This window comes from Cupressus sempervirens, chromosome 9, assembly GCF_028749045.1.
Source record: "Cupressus sempervirens isolate cs-2001-9-10 chromosome 9, ASM2874904v1, whole genome shotgun sequence".
NCBI lineage: Eukaryota > Viridiplantae > Streptophyta > Pinopsida > Cupressales > Cupressaceae > Cupressus > Cupressus sempervirens.
The window spans coordinates 257,962,388-257,981,507 of NC_143126.1; the positions used below are offsets into that span (position 1 = coordinate 257,962,388).

The window sequence follows — 19,120 nt, forward strand, 5'->3', positions numbered from 1 at the left end:
TAGTAGCAGTACTCATGATTCTCACCACTCATCCCTCCTCACCATTTTTATGGCCTAAAAGTTGCTGTTCACAAATAAGATTGCACAGTCCCCCTTGCTAATTTATTTCCAATTTGTCAAGAGTTTTTTACCACTTAAGATGCTGAAGATCACATATATCAATTACTCACCAACTTTATAGCAATTTTACCTAATATTATGCCACTTCTCAATGATGGCAGTCTTTTTTTTCTTTTGGATATTCCTAACCCTAACAATATCTTTTCTGTTTTTTTTTTTTTTTAATCTAATGCAAATCCCAATCTTTTCCTCAGTAATTGTCTTTTGATTTGTAAATTTATTCCCAAGAATGATATTTTCTTCTATGCTATAAACTCACTTGATCATAAATGAGTTGGAATGGATTTCCCCCACATTAAGTTAATCAATTAATGCTCACAAAAACGACAAATGATCACATAGAAGTCTGAACCCACAATTATGTGAACAAATATAATGAACTATTTCGGACATAGGTATATGCCAATATGTATACAAAAAGTTGGAAGCAACCAGACAAGTGAGTGAGGTATTATGTCCACACTTATTTTATCAACAAAAATTTCAAAGGGAAGCCTGCTCCCTCTGGAGGTTCTTATTCATTTCTAATGGTGAAGAACAATTTCCCACAAACTTCCCCTACTTAAGATAGTTATGTAACACATAGTGGAAATACCATTAATAGAGACAGAACACTGACACTAGTTTACTTCCATCATTAAGTGATGCAGTACAAAATACCATACCATCACAATTAAACTCACGTCCATATACTATTTTTACCTGTCCAAACAAATATATAGAGTACTAGAGAAGGAAAACTTTCAAGATCTTAACAGAAATTTTACCACATTGTCCGGTAGAGATGTTGTGACAGCCTTGCCAATATCCGACACAGCCATGAGTTCCTCTGGGGGTGGTTTTTCATTGAACACGTCCCTTCCTTTTGTAGGATCTTCAGGTTCCTCTGGCTCCCTTCGGCTGAGAAAAAAAAAGTGACTGCATATAAATGCTTATTTTTACCACCAGACCTTACGAATTTAATTTTTTAATCTTGTTAGGAACAAGTGCACACCTGAATAAATATATTCGATGTTTTTTGAATGCACAACACAAGATAGTGGGATCCACAAATGGTTCTCGATTCTCCATGACATTTACAGCAGCAGCCGGCATTCTTTTCACTCTTTTGCTGCCACTTCCACCTTGGTATAAGGCTATTCGCAAGAATCTCTCATTGTTTTCTACCTTACCTAGAATTCTTGCTACTTTATTTGTATGCAGATTTACAACCTGCAAAAGCCAGTAGTAATATAAGGGCAATAATTATTTTTAACATAATGGTAAAAAAATCATAACCATGCAATCGTAACATGTGAAAAAGCTTTTTAAGAATAAAGCTAGTGTTAGCAAATTATCAATAACCTTATGCGCACTTTTAAAAAATCAGAGACAATGTTGTTTATTAGCATTCTTTCGTTACTTGTTAATGGCTCCACCCCTCAACCCTATCAAAGGTGTTGTCCCAAAACCACTATAAGGGATGCTAACCCTCAATCTCACTAGGGTATTGCCCCCAAACCTGCCATGAACACATTTGATTTTGAAAGTGCTCTCCAAGTCCAACTTTGTGAGCTATGCTTGCAAGTTTTCCTACAAGTCTTTTTCTACAATATCAACTAGGTTGTAAGTACAAATATAGGAACAGGTACACAAGTGTGGCATTTTTTTCCTAGGTTATAGTGTGCATTATAAAAAATTTAGAAATTCAAAAAAAAATGGAAAATTTAATACTAAATACATTTGATAGTATGATATTGCATCATAGATCAAAAACAAATGCCAAAATGATAAACATAAAGATAAATACTAAATGCCAATTGATAGTTCAGAATTTCAATATTATGTCATATGCTATAATATACTAGATCCCTCTTGAAAGCTCCGGATCCTGATTCCAAAGCGATCCAAATCTGGATCCTCATGGCTATGGGCAGGATTGAGGAACGAAATCTGGATTCTTTGTGGATCCCTCACTATCAAATCCAAGGATACACAAGGATTCGCAGGAATCCAGACCTCTAGGCAAGAAAAAAAGGGCCCACTTTTAAAAATTAAAGTCAAACTCAACCCTAAAATTACCCATCTAAAGTTTAAACCCTAATTTGGCCAATAAAGGTTGTCTTAAGTCATTTGATGGTCATTCATTCATCTCTAAAGCATTTTTCATCGTTTTCGTTCTATTCTACAGTTGTAGCATTTTTCTTTGAAAGGGAACGCTTTGGAGGACTAAGAATCTTAGGAATCATTAGGGAAGGAAGATTTAGTGGCCAAAGGTAAGTGAATCTTCATTTTCTTCATGATTTTAATGAATTTTTCAAGATTTTTTTTAAATCAAGTTTTATTGAAGTTTTTTAATAAGTTTTAAATACTTTTTTTATATATTGTATATATATTAAGGGATTATTATGCCAAAAAAAAAAATCAATTATATTTTGTGCAATAATGTGTTATGTTTTTTTCCATCTAGGTTCATTATTCAAAGTTATTCAAAATGGTTGGAAGTGGAAGTGGAAGATCTAGTTCAGTTGATGAAGAAAACCCTTTCAAAATTGATGGAGGTTCGCTACTTTGGCGTTACACAACAATGATTAGGATAGTCCCTAATGGTGGGTCTTTTAGTTGGCAGTGTAACCATTTCAACGTAGAGTATTCCGGCTCATACTCTCAAGTAAAACCTTATTTCATTCCTAGCCCTAGAAAAAGAACGGAACCTTGTAAGGGGAAAAGTGGGAACAAGCTGCCAATTCATTTCAGAACAAGATGAAGCTAATAGGAGAACCAATAGAAGAAAGATAGTGATTGCTCCATTACATGCCCAAACAAATTTGAGGAGGCCTCCTAGTGGCTTGGTAAAATCTTCTAGCCCAGATCCTTGCTTACCAATGCCACCACCTTTTAAACTAGAAAATGTTCCATGCAAAAGAAGCCTATTGGATGTGGCATTCAAAAATGAAAAGATCATTGTGATGAAAGTATTGGTTGTTCCTTATATGCAAAAGGACTTCCATTAAAGCTTGTTAGATCACCTAATTGGCAGGATATGATGAGTAACATTTGCAAGAAACCTACTGATTATGTTTGTGTTGGGTATGAAACGGTGTGAACCACCTTATTGTCACAATCGAAAGTGATCAAGGATATATGTGTAGAAACAAGTGTGTTTCCATTTCTGATGGATAGAAAGATTGCAAGAATAGGCTTGTGGTCAATATTATAATAGTCTCACCTAAAGGGGAGATGTTCTTGAAGGTAGTGGATTGTGAGATGATGCAGATTTCATTGCCAATATCCTCATGGAATCAGTTGAGATGGTTGGGGCAGCAAAATTTGTCCAAGTCATAGTGGACAATGCTAAAAAAATGTAGGGCACTTGGGGCTGTAGTAGAGGTCACTCATAATCACATTTTGCAAACACCATGTACAATCCATTCACTCAATTTAGTCATGCAAAAGATTAACACTAAAATTGAATGGGTCAATAAAATTTACATGGAGGCTAAGGAGATACAAGTGTTTGTGACTAATCATAACACGACATGAACCACATTTTGGACCTCTCACAGATGTTGAGCCCTTTTAAAGGCTATGAATGATGACTTGGGAAGACATGCTAGCTCATGGAGGGTGAGACATGTATAATCATGTATCCTCATTAATGCAAGAGGTTACTAGGTTCCACCTGTAGCCATCACTTTGAGATCTATGACGCCACGCCCTGGCTAGCTCTATAGCATCTAGTCCAGTGTAATTGAGTAACACTTGACACATGATTTTTCCCTTTTGCATTGGTGTGGACTTTATAATGCATACTTGGATGTCATGTATTCTTCGTTCTTCAATGTGGTGAGAATTTTGTGCTTGGATACCATGCATTTTTGGTTCTTGGATGCTATGAGAACTTTGCGATTGGATGTCATGTATTGTTTATGCTCGAATGTGTGCTTATGTCTTCTCCCTACATGTCTTGCTTGCGTGGTAATTTGGGCCTTATGACTATCTCTTGGCATGGGAGAATGGAGTTTGGACTCAAAATTCAGAAGAGTTTTGAGAGTTCACTGTTATAACTTTTGCAAATTAACCCCTATAAGTGTTTTTTATGCCTAATTGCCCAATTGTTATTTTGAGTCATATGATGTATTTCAGGAGTTCTACACATTACATTCAACGTATACATGCATCTTAGGCCATTAGTTTTAACTTTTAAGTTTTGATTCATTTGGTGAGATGTTTTATGCATTTGAGAAATCTCAATTTTTGCTTTAGTGTCAAATAGTGTGCAGGGGGCTACTTTGCATTTGAATATATTGCAGCTGGTTAAGTTTCAGGACCTGCCATTTTGGGGATGTTTAGCATGCATATCAGAGAACCTATGTTTCAGATTTCAAGACATCTTGACATGGTTTGATAGGGTTTTGAGTTTCCCAAAGTTGGTTGTTAATTGTTTTCCTGATCTGCACTTTGTTCAAAAATCTGGGAAGCCCTGTTTGACTTTGAATAATTTTGACCTTGTTGACCCAGATGAGAAACTTCTTTCATTGCTGTATTGCAGAGGTCAAATACTTTCTATGTCCCAAGTTTGAGTTTATGACAAATCCGTTTGATCAGTTTTCAAACGAGATTCCAAATGCAATTTTCATTGCTTTAGCATTGATTAGATGTGCAGAACTGTCAAAGGCCTCGTTTGCCAGGTCCTAGCAACCAATCCATGATAGATAAGATAAAATGAATTGCACCCCTAAATTGTAATCGTAAAATACTCCAAGCATACCATTTTTCAAATCTTGATGAATCCCTTTGAGCACTTTTCTAAAGCAATACCATATGCAAAAATCATTGTTTTGCCAAGGTATCTAGTTCTGCAATTCCCAGTAGTCAACTTTGACAACTTGCCAAATGTGCCCAGATAATTGTCATGAACCCAAAATTTTCCCACACACTCTCCTTTTTAGAGTACACCCATGCCCCAAATTGTGAATTGCCAAGTGACTGTTTCACTATTTTCAAAGCCAAATCCAAATGCAATTATCTATTTTTGACATGTTCAGTGACAGGACAGTTGAAGTGTGTAACTTTGACAATTAAAATCTTTTAACTAGATGATTGTCAGGAGGCAAAATTTTATGGGCAAGATCTCTATGGACCAAACAATAGGTGTGTTGACGACAAGGTTAGATCAGCTAGTTTTGTCAGTTTTAAAAGCTGACTTTAGGGGCTACCAGCACAAAAGAAACACATTCCAAAAAGAGGTAAAAAGTGAGTCTTAATTGATCAACCAGTGATCCAATTTGCATCCGACCAATGCAAAGAGATTACTCAGAGCATTTCTTTGAGGTTCAGCTGAATGAAATAGAAGAAATTTCTTAGCCGGACCCACTTTAGGGTTCAGCTTGCTTCAGCTGAAACACCGTTTCTTTGCGGTATTGATTTTGATGACCCATGTCACTCTTATGTGATGATACTAGTTTGATCTTAAAGGGTAATTTGTGCAAAGTTGTATGAATGATACTCTAGGTGATTGAATTGTTATTTAAGATTATGTCAACTTCTTGGTGGAGATGCTCAAAGTCTTTTCTGGTCATTATGATGAGACATAATTGTGCAAGAGTGACAAAGATCATCCTGAGAAAAGAAGGGGTTTCTACCTTCTTGCCTCTTACTAAATGCAACTGGTAAACAGTGAAGGGTCTATATTTGGTACAAAATTATACTAAGACAAGGATGCTCCTTTTTTGATAATATGGGGCAGGTGTCCATTTAGAGCCTAGACTAACCAAACCAAATATATGGATGGCCTGATTCCAAACAAATTGTGCGCTGATGAAATAAGAGAACATAATGTTGTTTTCCAAGGGAAACTTTACAGTGATGATTTTTAATGAGACGAGTAGCATGTTTTTAATGTTTTGATAAATATTGGAAGATGATACATGACCTTGATGGGTCACATTTTCTGATCAGGAAGGCATCATTTTCACTCATGAATTTGTTATTTTTAGCAACAGAGGGCCCGATATGTTCATGGGAGCTACCTCATGACAATGGAGACAAGTTTGGAGGGGTGTTGATTTTAATTCGAAGACGCCATTTTGAATAAAGGAGGGATTTGAATTTTGAACACACTTGAAGTCCACTTCAGTGATGATCCTCCTTGTGAAACTGCCATCTAAAATTGTTCTCATAAGACAAGTTTAAAGTTCTTCATCGATGGGATGGAACCCACCACGAAACAGTTGTCCATCACCCTTATTGTGACTATAACCAAGTTGAGAACTTCCATTTCTTCCCAATCTGTGCACAAAAAACATAAGGAACAGATGAATTGTTTTAATTTTCATTCACTATATAGGCTAAAGAAGTTGTGCCAACATGTTGATGCCCATTTCATTCTTGCAAAATCCGATATGAGAATTGTGGGGAGATGTAGCTTTGACTTTTTTTATATGGATGTATAAAGAGGCGCAGATCAAAGATAAATATGGATGAATTCTATTACCAGAAGCTGTGAAATTCAATGGAAATATGAACTTTGAAGCCAGAATATGCCAAATTAACCATAATATCAAGTGAGTGAAATAAATTGGAAGGGGTTTTGTCTTTTGGTAACATCGTTTGGATTATTGAAGGATTGTGTTAGATAAATTGTGAGCGATGCTTCTGTATGAAATTTGTGTATATTCCGGAGGAAGTTTGATGTTTAGATTGGCCACATTCCAAAGTGTCTATGCAAGGCAAGTAGCTGGGCAGTGTTCAAAGGAGCTAGGGTGGCTACATTGAAGTGCCATCTTGAAGACAATGACATTTTCTAACCAAGTATCTCCAAGCAAGAAAAGTTGGAGGTCTTGCACTTTCCAAATCCACAGAGACCTGCTTCATTATGGCATCATTTTAAAACCAAGTCTTGGTATCATTGAGCAAGAGGCTCTGATTTTACTGAAGTTGGCGTTTTGGATTAAGTTGTCGTTTTGACATGCAAGAGGAATTGCTTAAACACATTATCCCATATGCATTGTGAGAAGTGTTTTCTAAATGTTTTTATGTGCCAATCCTCAACATGATAGATGTCTAAAAGCTTGTGCTTTGGGACTTAGTGGATGGCTTATGCGGTGGGCCCGAGGCTAGCTAGGTGCATTCAAAGGTAAATTTTGACTAGCTCAATTTAACGGTGGTGTTAATCGTGCAATGACATGTACCCGGCGAGCAAATCAGTCTCCCGCATGACACAATTTCCTAGGCATGAGAAGAAGCACAGTGCCAAGTGTCAACTAGTCACATTTTTGCAAGAACAAGTGTCAAGGCTCCAAAAATGCGATAGCGCAACTCATGGAAGAGAGTCCCGGAGGTGGTGACACGGAGCAAGTGGACAGGTGGCATCATTGGATGTTTTCGGGAGTCTACAAGAGTTTCATGAGTGGCATCAAGACCGAGGAGAAAGTGTTGTCAGCAATGTGACACATGACACAATGGCATATTTTCCTGAGAAGATTGTGTCAGGCTCCAAAAACACAATAGCACAACACATAGTGGAGCAAGCTCGGGTGGCTGAAGCTTGAGACGGTGATGACATGTCTAGGTGGACCAATTACAGGAACTGTTGTACAGTCCATGAGTTGAACAGTTGACTATTGTGGAGGCAAAAGAATACTATGGAAAATTTCAAATTTATTAATAAGGTTTTCCTCTCATAGATATATGTGGCTATGTAGAAAATGAATGGATTAGATAGTATTAAAGTAATTGGAATATGTGGAGGCATTTGGGCCCCACATCACACAGGGGAAATGATGTTGAAGGTTGAAAGGAATATCAAATTAATCCACATGAAGTTGAATGCCCATTTCAAAGAGGAGAAAGTATTTGAAAGAAGTATTAAAAGGGAAGAACATCAAGAAGGTGGGTCCCACACAAATAAAGAAAATAAAAGGAGGGATTTCATTGGTTGGATTTTTCAATCAATAGGAGGAAGCTGCACATTTTGTATGGACTGTTCTTTTAATTTTTCAGGCCTGTGCATTTTAATAGGAGATGTTCTAATATATAGTGCATACTAGATAATAAGGAAGAGATTTCTTTTAATGTAGGCCCAATGTTTTAAACCAAGGCGCACGTCAAATATACTAAGTGGATAAAATAATCAAAGGGGTTGTTCTTTTATTTGTGACTGGTTTTTACTACTGAGTTATTTGCAACAACAGAGAGGATTTTATCACAGAGGAGGCATTTTCATGGGTGTTTGATGTCACTTAAGAGGCAGTTTCAGGCAAAACTGTAGAGTGGCTTTTCTCCAAACTTGGTGGAGAATATGCCACCAATTTCATTGTACTATTGCAAACATTTGGAGGGCAGTTTGGCAAGGGTTTTAGCATCAGTTTTGGCTCTTCTTCTGCAGAGATTTTCTCATCATTTTCAGAGATATTTCCAGGAGTTCGTTGCAACAATGATGAGATTCGGATTTTCAGTTGGAGGAGGAGAGATGAGAGAAGCTTTGCGACAACACTAGATGGAAAATGAAGAGGACATTTGGCACCATGAGATCAGATCTGACCCTCGTCTTTCTATATACTCTCTTTTCTTCTTTTTCTGTAGAGTTGGTTCCAAGTGCTGGGGCAAGTTCCAGCTTGGTTTTCCACCATTCTTTCAGCATTTCTTGTGTATGAATAGCAGCTGTATATTTTCCTTGAGCATATAATGGAAATTTGTTGAATCTATGTTAGTTTCCTGAGTTTATTGATTCATTTTCTTGCATTGTATACTAGTGATAGCAAAGCAATTAATGGAAATAAAGTCTTTCGGATCTCTCCTATGTGTTTCTTGATTTTGTTTCAAGTGGATGAACCAAGGGTTTAGCTCACTTGTTGTCTTGTTGTGGGACATGCACATTCTTTTATGCTTGGATTCAATGAATAAATTAAATGCTTAATAGGAGTTGTAGACAAGTCAAGCTTGCATAAGAATTTGATAAGAAGGCTGACTCAAGATTGCTGATATGGAAATGTTTTGAACCATTGTTTCTTAGATTTAAGTTATTTGATGAAGTCCGATATGCTATGTGAAGGGTTTCATAACTTAATGGCCCAATGTGGATAAGGCACTAATCTTAGCTAGGAGCTTGCATTCTCTTGTTGCTTTATGATTTATCCATAGAAATCTTGTTGCAAACTTTATAATCAAATCATTTTTCACTTTCTGCTTTAGAGCCGAAAGAAAGTGCTTCACTTTGTTTGTAAATCATTGGGTTATGTAAGCAGCCATTGCATTCCTATTGTTTCAGCACAAGTATAAAAGATTCAAGATCATATTTGTTTGAGAATTCGAGAATATGTTCTAGCATTGGTAATATTGAATGAATCCAAGGTTTACCCACCTCGGTCTTGAAGAGCCTGAAGTGTAGGAGTGTTGCCTTGTTAGTTGGTCCAAGTTCTATTGAAGTGTGTCAATAATGGGAATTAGCTATCCTTAAGCATATTTTGTTTCAACTTCCTGGTAATTAAAATTATGTTGAATCAGGAGCCAGCAAGTGGAACATTTAATTCCACGTGGTTGGGTGGCATGTATACCATTGATGGGATCTAGAGGATTACGAACAAAGCTTTCTTAGTAGACTCTTCTCTCATGTATTTTCTTATTTATTTTTTTATTGATTTAATGAAATATAATGTTGATTACGACAAACATATGAGTCTCAAGTCTTAATCATAATAATGAACCATGTACCTCTTATAACAAGATGACTTGGAATTGTAATATAAAATGGATGGTTAGAAAATCAAAATCATGTTTACATGACTTGGCATTTGAGTCGAGCCTGATCATGTCACTAATATGCTTCCATACTTAATGATGTAAATATAAAGTGAACTAAACATATTTCAATTTGGGTATAAAATAAATGTAAGGACTTCTACTTTGGGCTTAAAATGAACTTATCTTTAGCAAGACTTAGATCCTATCCTTGAATCTCACAGGACATTTTAAATTCCCAAAATTTTCCTAAGCATTTCCTAACCTTATTTGGTCTTAGCCCTAAGAACTTCACTAACTGTGTGAAAGGGGTAAGATGGTCTTGTTAACGCATTTAAGTGTTCTAAGGTTGTCTAGCTTTGACATTCAAAATTTTGTCCTAATGGTTAAACCTCCTCTTGATGTGAGGAAAGTCTACTTGTCAAACCCCAATCCCCAAAGCGAGTCTTAAAGGCTTTTTCTGCATTGAGTTTATTAGGCCTCATGCATTGGGCTCTCACCTTATACACTTCGCAATAATTGTGAATGGACTAAGTTGAAACCCTACCACTCAATTCGCAATCAATCTTGTTTAGAATTCAAAGCTTCCAAGTTCATTAAGCTTTGAACTTTGTGCTTTTTATTTACCATTTACACCCTCTCCAAGTAACAGATGAGTTAGGAGCCCAATCTTCAAAACCCTAACCCAGTTCATTGGTCTTTGAACTTCAAGCTTTCTCTCTTCTAAGTTCTTTCATTTTGTGTAAGAGCTGAGGTGAAAGATTAAAACACCAAACATTAGAGATTGACAAGGTCATGTAGGGCTAAGACCTCCTAATTAGTCAACCTCTTGTGTAGGTTAGCCTTTGTATTAAGGATCATCTTTGGTCCCATTGAGTGGACTGGAGGTAATAGTGACCCTGTCCTACTTGTCACAAAAAATGATAGTGTCTTTGTCTATTGGACAATGTTGGCTACTGGGCAACCATCGTCCACGATTGTTTCTAAGTATGTAACAAGTAATTCAAAGTATGTTTTGGTATGGATTCGTGGTGGATGATTCCCTCATCCCATCACTCTATGGAGTCACAAGAGTATGGGATAATGGGTTTGTACCTGATGGTCTTTTAGGTGATGTTCCTTTTCTCTTGTAGGTTTGTCATGCTTGTTTTCTTCCGTGAGGGTTTAGTCTTCTCCTTTTGCCACTTTGTGTATGCAATGGTGAGGTTTTTTTATTGTCATTACCCATATATTGTAATGTTCTATACAACACTCAGTTACACATTGTAGTGCAAGTGCGACATGTATCTTTGGTCTCAATGTTGTTCAAAAAAAAATTTATTTTGTCTGGCTTAGCCTTGGTCCTACGGACAAGGCATTACAGATAGTGTGGTTCATAATATATAGATCATAGTTTGCATATTCAGGCTCAAATTGGACATACCAAAACAAATTAAAAAATAGTACTTGCCATAATAGGCATTTGAAGTCATATTTGGTCACACAAAGGAGAAAACACATAGGTGAATTGGACAAGATTTGCAAAATTGTAAGTGCAGAGGATAAAATGTGATCTAAAATGTGGTCCGATCTCAAGAGTCAATTAATAGGCATTTGAAGTCATATTTGGTCACACAAAGGAGAAAACACATAGGTGAATTGGACAAGATTTGCAAAATTGTAAGTGCAGAGGATAAAATGTGATCCAAAATTGAATTTGAGAAATGTCTTTCACAAAGGGAAAATACTTATCAATCAAAGGAAAATTTATTTAGAGTTTTACTACAATCGCAGACATGCAAGGCATTGAATGGCATGTCGCCGCCATGACAAATGAACAAGATATTTAATATAATAGAAACTTGTCTTATTAATCCAAGACTTCACAATTTTTTGAATCAATCTCAGGCAAAGAATAATGTAGACAAACCAGGAGGATGCACCAATCAGCTTTACTAATGATTCTCAGAGGAGAAGCAACTATTCTCATTAAACTAGAGACAGTGATTATGATTAAAATTAAATAGGGATTAATCTTCAATATGCAGAAGATCTAATGTGGGAATCAGTGCTATTGCACAACACTATAACATCCTTATATGTACTCACATTAGCATTTTGGCAGACCTGATTGTTAATGAAAAGTTAGTATTAATAAAGTGTGATTTCTTTAAGGAACATGAGTAAGATTAGTATGTGCTGGTTAGAGGGAAAAGAAGCTATGCTATCCCAAAAGGCATAATTAATCAAATAAGAAATTTTCATAATGAAACGTTGTTTGTTTCGATTGAAATCGCCTCTCTCCATTAAGGGGCATCAGGGATTATATATTTGGACTATAGTTTGTGAAGGGGGAAAGGAGACATGTAAAGTATTTTTGATGTACATTAATATATATTTAAATGTAAACAGCAAAGTAGATTTATATCGAAGGAGGACAACAGCATTGTAATACTCAGCAAACGAATAAGGATATCATATCAGAATACACATATATATTGATCTGCAGCCTGAAAACATGTCAATAGTATAATGTATATTGTAATGAATTGTATGTTGGTCATTAAACTGCATCTGCTATAGAATATTAGCTTACAGCTAATATACATGTAGGTTAATGTTTCCATGCCTTCGTATAATATGACACCTATGAAGCTTCTTTTAAAGATTTTCATCCATTGGGACATCTAATTTTGAAAGGGAGATATGGTATACAGGAAAGATGCAAGTAGCTAGGAAGCAACACAGGTAGAGACACCCCAAGTGGAGCTGGTGGGTGGATGAAGGTTGTCATTCTGTACTCATGGGCTAAGTGGAACAGTTCGAGGTGCCTTGTATGATCTGCCAATTGGTACTCCATAATGACAATGAGTTGGTTGGGTAGAACTTCAAAGGAATCCCATTTGCATATTTGAAATCCACTTGTACAATATCACCTTATCTGTGGTTTATTCTGTGATACTAACTTGGAAGCAGGACCTACATCAGGATACTTAAGTGACCATTCTCATACCCAAGCATCATCCAGACCCTAATTAGGGGAGATTGATTTAAGTCCCAATAGGGTACATTACACTAAACTAAATCTCAGTAAGTTTGTGGGTCAAACTCACCAAGTATTCATAAGGACTCACACAAGCTTAACACTTCAGACATGTGAAAACCTCTTTTCCAAAAGCTTGCAAGGTAGAACTACAAGCACTTGGCCAGATAAAGTTTCTACAAGCCTTTGCCAACTTGCCCAGTACTTAGCAAGCAGTTGAACTATGAATCATTTTCAGATTATAATCTCTAAGCCACCACCTACTAATTAAGAGCACAAACAAAGTGCCTGACTAACTAGGTTTGATAAACTCAGGGTTCAGGAATTTAACACATTACATATAAATTTCACCAAAGAAGATATGAAAAAAGGACTGAACAAAAAAAGAAGCATTATTCTAATTTATATCCAAAAATGGCCGACCTCTCAACCATCTCCAAACGTACTTACCAGAGATGGGGGTTGGAGACATCAGATAATAGTACAAGTACCAAAACAACTAATTTTCAAAAATAAAGACAAGGGAACTTGAAGATGCTGTTTTTAATACATTTTAATAATTTCCAAAAAATATCATGACAGACCTTTGAAAGAAGAATAGTAAATCAGTTACACAAGAACAACAAATAGTAAACGTGATTTCTCTTTACCTAAAAGTCCTGATGCAGACATGGATTCTCTAGGAGGTGTATTCAAAAGCGAAGGCTCTGTGGATGCTTGCAAGAACTGCATCCCAAGCACCTGGATACCCTATGGATGCATTGCTAGGATGTGCTTCTTGCAAGCATCCACAAGGCCTCCAAACACATCCAAATGCATCTCTCGATGAAAACATCAAGTTTGGCGTTAAAATGCGAAAAAATAATAACTTAAAGCACCTTTTTGCATGTGATTCATAAAAAAAATCATTTTTTTAACCTTCAACCCTAAAACAGCTCTAATAGAGGTCATTCATTGTTTTTTCACCTCAATTTGTTTGCAGCTAAGCTCTCTTCTCATTTGGTATCCATTTTGTCATTTTGAAGACAAGGTGATTATTTTCGAAGAGTATCATTTGTGGGGTGCCAAATAGCTTTGACAAAGGAAATCTACTCATTTAGGGTAAGCATTTGATCCTATTCTTGACACATTTAATGGTTTTTTTGAGATTTTGATGCATTTGTCAAGTTTAGCTATCTATTTTAATATTTTTGTATCTTTTCATGGCACTTGTATGCCTGATGTTCATGGTTTTTTTTCTAATTTAAATTTATTTAATTTCTTAAAATAGTAAGAAATTAGATTGTATTGTGCAAGAATGGCCACCGGTGGTAGTCAAAGTTCAGTGAGAATATGTAATAATCTATACCCAAATGGATGATTATGTTGCTGTGTGTTTTAATTAGGAGGAATTTTGTCAAATGGTTTTCCAACAAACTGTTATTGTCAGTACCACTGTAATACATGAAGTAAATGCTGCATATTCAACTAAAAGTGTAGAAATGCTGTTTACTCGCATTAGATACCAAAGATGCTCAAAATCTCGTCAAATCAGTTGGTTATACATCCGAATATATACTCCCATGAACTAGTTGCAGGCATTGCATTTTGACAAACAGTTGGCTGACATTCATTAACAGTGGACAGTTCCTTATCGAAATTTACAACAACATATAATACCCGTGATCACAAGCTAATACGGAATGCAAATGATTTATAACTATCACAATATATGATAATCCAACAACCCGACACTTGTTTCAGGACTTAGCCGGAATGCTCCTGCAAACTGCAATATGCATACTCCTTCCTTGTAAACTATTACTCCTGTCCCCACAAGCAAGGTGACGGTAGCTGGGTGTTTGAATGTTACGTGCAGGGTAATTACTATAAGTTACCAGCTTCTGCCTCTCCGTGCAAACAACCCGACCTGCCTGGGCGTGACTGGAAGGCTGCGGTGAGTTTGACCAAAGATGGTTGCTGTGTCTGAAAAGCCACACACCCTCTATACTGTTGGAATGTTGTGACACCACTACAAACCCAATGCCGTCTGTTCAAACCTGCAGACACTCCCTCCTAACAGCCCGCATATATTTCACATGAACCTCACTCCCTTATGCAAAACTGGATGCACGATCTTCTCCCTTCTCCTTGGTACTGAACGCTGCTAACTCTCCTTCTTGCACAGTGCAGATAAACATTCTGCATTCTCTGTTATAGGTAATGCCCATGCTGATGGTATACAGTCCTCATATCGCCATTATTGTATGCTAAGCAAACTGAAATACTTTCCTTGATACCCACTAGTGAAATCTGGATGACTTCACCTCTAAGCGAGACATTGGGGCTACGTCCAACCTCTATGCAAATCCCAAGGGGGTCACGTCCCTGAGAAATAACCAGTCACATTCAAGCAACCAAAAGCTTGTCAAATATCAAATTCATAAATTCTCATGTGTTGTTAATCCCAATGCAAACTCTCCTTTATAGCCTCGAAGTGTGGAAAAACACGAGGAACAAAGAATGTGGGACTAAACTACATTTTCGTCCTGTAGTCACTTAAAGTCATTTTATAAAATAAATAACTTTATAACATTAAAATGACTTAATTCCACTTGCTTTAATAAAGTTCTGGAATAAATTAAATTAAATTCCCGTTGTGACTGGTAGGCATCCTGTTAAAAATTGTTATTAATCTATCCAAATGTAGAGATAGATTAAATTGGCGCCCAAATTTCTAGTGTTGAGAAGGGGACATGACAGTCCTCCCTTCCCGGGATTGCTTGCCCTCAAGCAATCTCAATGCTGGATGCTGCAATATAGATTCACCTTCCCAAGTGGCATCTTCATAGGGTAAGTCTTTCCAACGGACTACATATTCCCTAACAGTTATGTTGCACAGCCTACTTTCTCGGGTTTCAATCACTTCCTCTTGCACCAAAATAAGCTTATCCATGTCATCAAGCAGAGGCAGACTCTCTAAAGGTACAATCTACTGACCTACAACCTTCTTGAGGCATGAGACATGAAAAACATTGTGAATTCGGTTGTCACCCGACAAATCCAACTCATAAGCGACTTCTCCTACCCTCCTGGTGATATAATAAGGTCCATAGAATCTGGGCTAAAGTTTCTTGGACCCAGTTTTCTTCAAGGAACTTTGTCTATATGGTTGGAGACAAGGAAAAAATCTATCACCCACCTCAAAACTCCGCTCAGCGCGATGCCGATCAGCGTGTAACTTCTGTTGATTCTATGTCTACTGAATATTATCCCTGAGAGCTCAGAGGATATCCTGCTAGTCCATTATCCAATCTTTGGCCAGGGGTGCCCGACTGTCCGGTAATGCCAGATCAATAAAACAAAGGACCTCATAACCATAAAGAGCACAAAAGGGAGTCATCCGAATGGACATATGGTAGGTGGTCTTGTAGCAATACTCTCCCAAATACAACCACTTAACCCATGCTCTCTGTTGTCCTACAATGTAGTTCCTCAAGTATCCTTCCACCCATTTATTCACTATTTCAATCTGGCCATCTGTCTGTGGGTGATAACTCGTGCTGGGAGTCAATTCTCTACCAGTTAATCTAAAAATCTCCTGCCAAAAAGTACTGAGAAACCTACTGTCTTTGTCACTCACAATAGTTTTGGGTAATCCATGGAGCCGGAAAACCTCTCTGAAAAATAATTCAGCTACCTGAGAAGCTAACCAGTCTGCGGCTATTGCAAAAAAATGCACGTACTTGGTCAATCTATCCACCATTGCAAAGATGCAGTCCTTGCCCTGGACCCTTGGCAACCCAATAATGAAATCCATGGAAATACTCTCCCACCTCTAGGCTGGAATAGGGAGAGGCTGAAGTAATCCTACTGGAAAATCCTATTCCGACTTGTTCTGCTGACAAGTCTGACACACTCTGACATGCTGTAATACATCATCCTCAAGCCCCTTCCACAAGAATCTCTCCCTAATTTGTCTATAGGTTTTGAACAACCCTGGGTGCCCTGTTGATGGTGCATCATGTATGGTTCGCATAATGTCCCCCTACAGTTTAGATTCAGGTACTAGGTAGATTTTGTTTTTGTAATAAATGACATCATTCATTACCTTGTACCGCTCATCCTGAAGTATACCATCCAAAATCTGACAAGCATGAGTATTTTTGGAATACTCCACTAATAACTGGGACCTCCAATCTGCTGAAATCTCTGAAATAGCATAACATGCTAGCACGGGGGGTCGTCAGGAAAGAGCATCAACAACTATATTATTTCTCCATTTGACATACTCAATGTCAAAATCGTAAGCCTGTATCTTACTGACCCATTTTTGTTGCCTTTCGTTCAACTCCTGCTCCAAGAAGTAATGCAAACTGTTATGATCCGTCTTAACTATAAATTTACTTCCCACCAAGTACTACCTAAATTTGGCCAAGGCGTGCATGATAGCTAGCATCTCCTTATCATAAGTCGAATATAACAACTCGTTGCCCCTAAGTTTCCTGCTCTTGAAAGAAATGGGATGACGGTCCTGCATCAATACTGCCCCTATCCCACTTCCCGAAGCATCACACTCTAAAACAAAGGGCCCAGAAAAATCAAGAAGTGATAGCACAGGACATGAGCTCATCACTTGTTTCAGCTTATCAAACGCTGCTTCAGCATCCTTTGTCCAAGTAAATGCCCCTTTCCATGTCAAATCGGTAAGGGGAGCTACTACCTGTGAAAAACCCTTGGCAAACCATCGATAATAGGAACAAAGACCAAGGAAACCCCGTAACTCCAATACATCCTTCGATGGTGGCCAATCCAGAATCGCTTGTATCTTCTCCTAATGCACCTTAACCCCCTCGGCATCAACCACATGCCCCAAATAGAGAATCTCTGTTAGCCCAAATTCGCATTTGGACTCTTTTGCAAATAAGGACTGCTCCTCCATGATATTAAGGACCTCATCCAAATGTTGCAAATGTTCTTCCCAAGTCCTATGGAAAATTAAAATATCAAAGAAAACCAGTACACTTTTCTTTAGATGTTTCTTGAATATATGGTTCATGCATGACTGGAAAGTGGCAGGTGCCTTAGTAAGCCCCAATGGCATCACCAAAAAATCATAGCGTCTGTAGTGGCATCTGAAAGTTGTCTTGTGCACGTCCTCCTCACGGACTCGAATCTGGTGGTATCCTAATTGAAGGTCTATCTTCGAGAAATAAACTGCCCTGTGAAGCTCATCCAATAACTCATCAACTCGGCGAATCGGATACCTATTCTTGATGGTCCTCTTGTTCAATGTGTCGTAGTCTATACACATCCGAAGGGTGCCGTCCTTCTTAACCAACACCACTGAAGAGGCAAAGGAACCAGAGTTGGGTCTAATATGTCCCATATCCAAAATCTGCTTTATCATCTTCTCTATTTCCTCCTTGTAATGCCTAGGGTGATGATAAGGGGTAGTAATAACGGGTTTGGCTCCCTCCTCAAGCTCAATAATATGCTCAAACCCTCTATTTGGTGGGATTCCAGGAGGTATATCCTCAAACACTCTCCTGTGCTTATCTATTACTGTTTGAATGTCCCAATGATATCGCTGCCTCGGATCCTGTGTCTCCTTTGAGGAGATGAAACACTGTGTAGCCCACTCTATATCATGTCTCAAAATGGCCTCCATCCTGTGAGCTGTAATCAATCTGGGTCCACTATCTGGTATGGCCCTGAGGACTACCAAACGATCACCTTGTAAGAACTCCAACTGCATAGTCTCATGATCAAAAGTGTACCTGCCGAGAGTCCTTAACCACTGTCTACCCAAAATGGCATCCAACCCATCCAAGTCAACAACGTAGAAATCAGTCTCCAAAAGATAATCATCAAACTGTATCTGAAGACCAGCTACCTTCCTTGTACACCCCAAAATCTCACCACCTGCTACCTTCACCTCAAACTCGGGAATGTCAACTATCGGTAAACCTCTCCTAGATACCATCTGTGTGCTGATGAAGTTATGTGAAGCTCCTGTATCCAAAAGGCATACGATGCCCCTTAACCACGCCCTTCACTTTGAAAGGATGACATGTCAGATCACTAGAAAGAGTGGCTATGACTAGAGGCTGTTCCGTAACGTTTTTCTTCTTCTTATCTTTTAAGGGTTGCTCTTCAACTTCTTCCTCCTCGTTGTCCTCAACCTCTTCACCTTCCTGCTACTCCCCTTCATCCTCAGAGAGAACCTCAACATAATGTATCTTGCCTTTCCCAAGGCATCTGTGATCTGGGGTCCAC

The 19,120-nt window shown here is 37.8% G+C and overlaps 1 protein-coding gene across 1 annotated transcript in view; it reads right to left on the bottom strand.

The window, feature by feature from the left end:
• The window catches only part of CYP71 (cyclophilin71), a 234,559-nt gene that overhangs the window by 57,949 nt on the left and 157,490 nt on the right, over positions 1-19,120 (bottom strand). Inside the window, exons 9-10 of the mRNA XM_089799754.1 lie at positions 1,115-1,332; positions 888-1,020 (exon numbers count right to left, since the gene is read on the bottom strand). Of these exons, the coding sequence (XP_089655880.1) occupies positions 888-1,020; positions 1,115-1,332 (351 nt within the window). The remainder of the gene's footprint in view (positions 1-887; positions 1,021-1,114; positions 1,333-19,120) is intronic.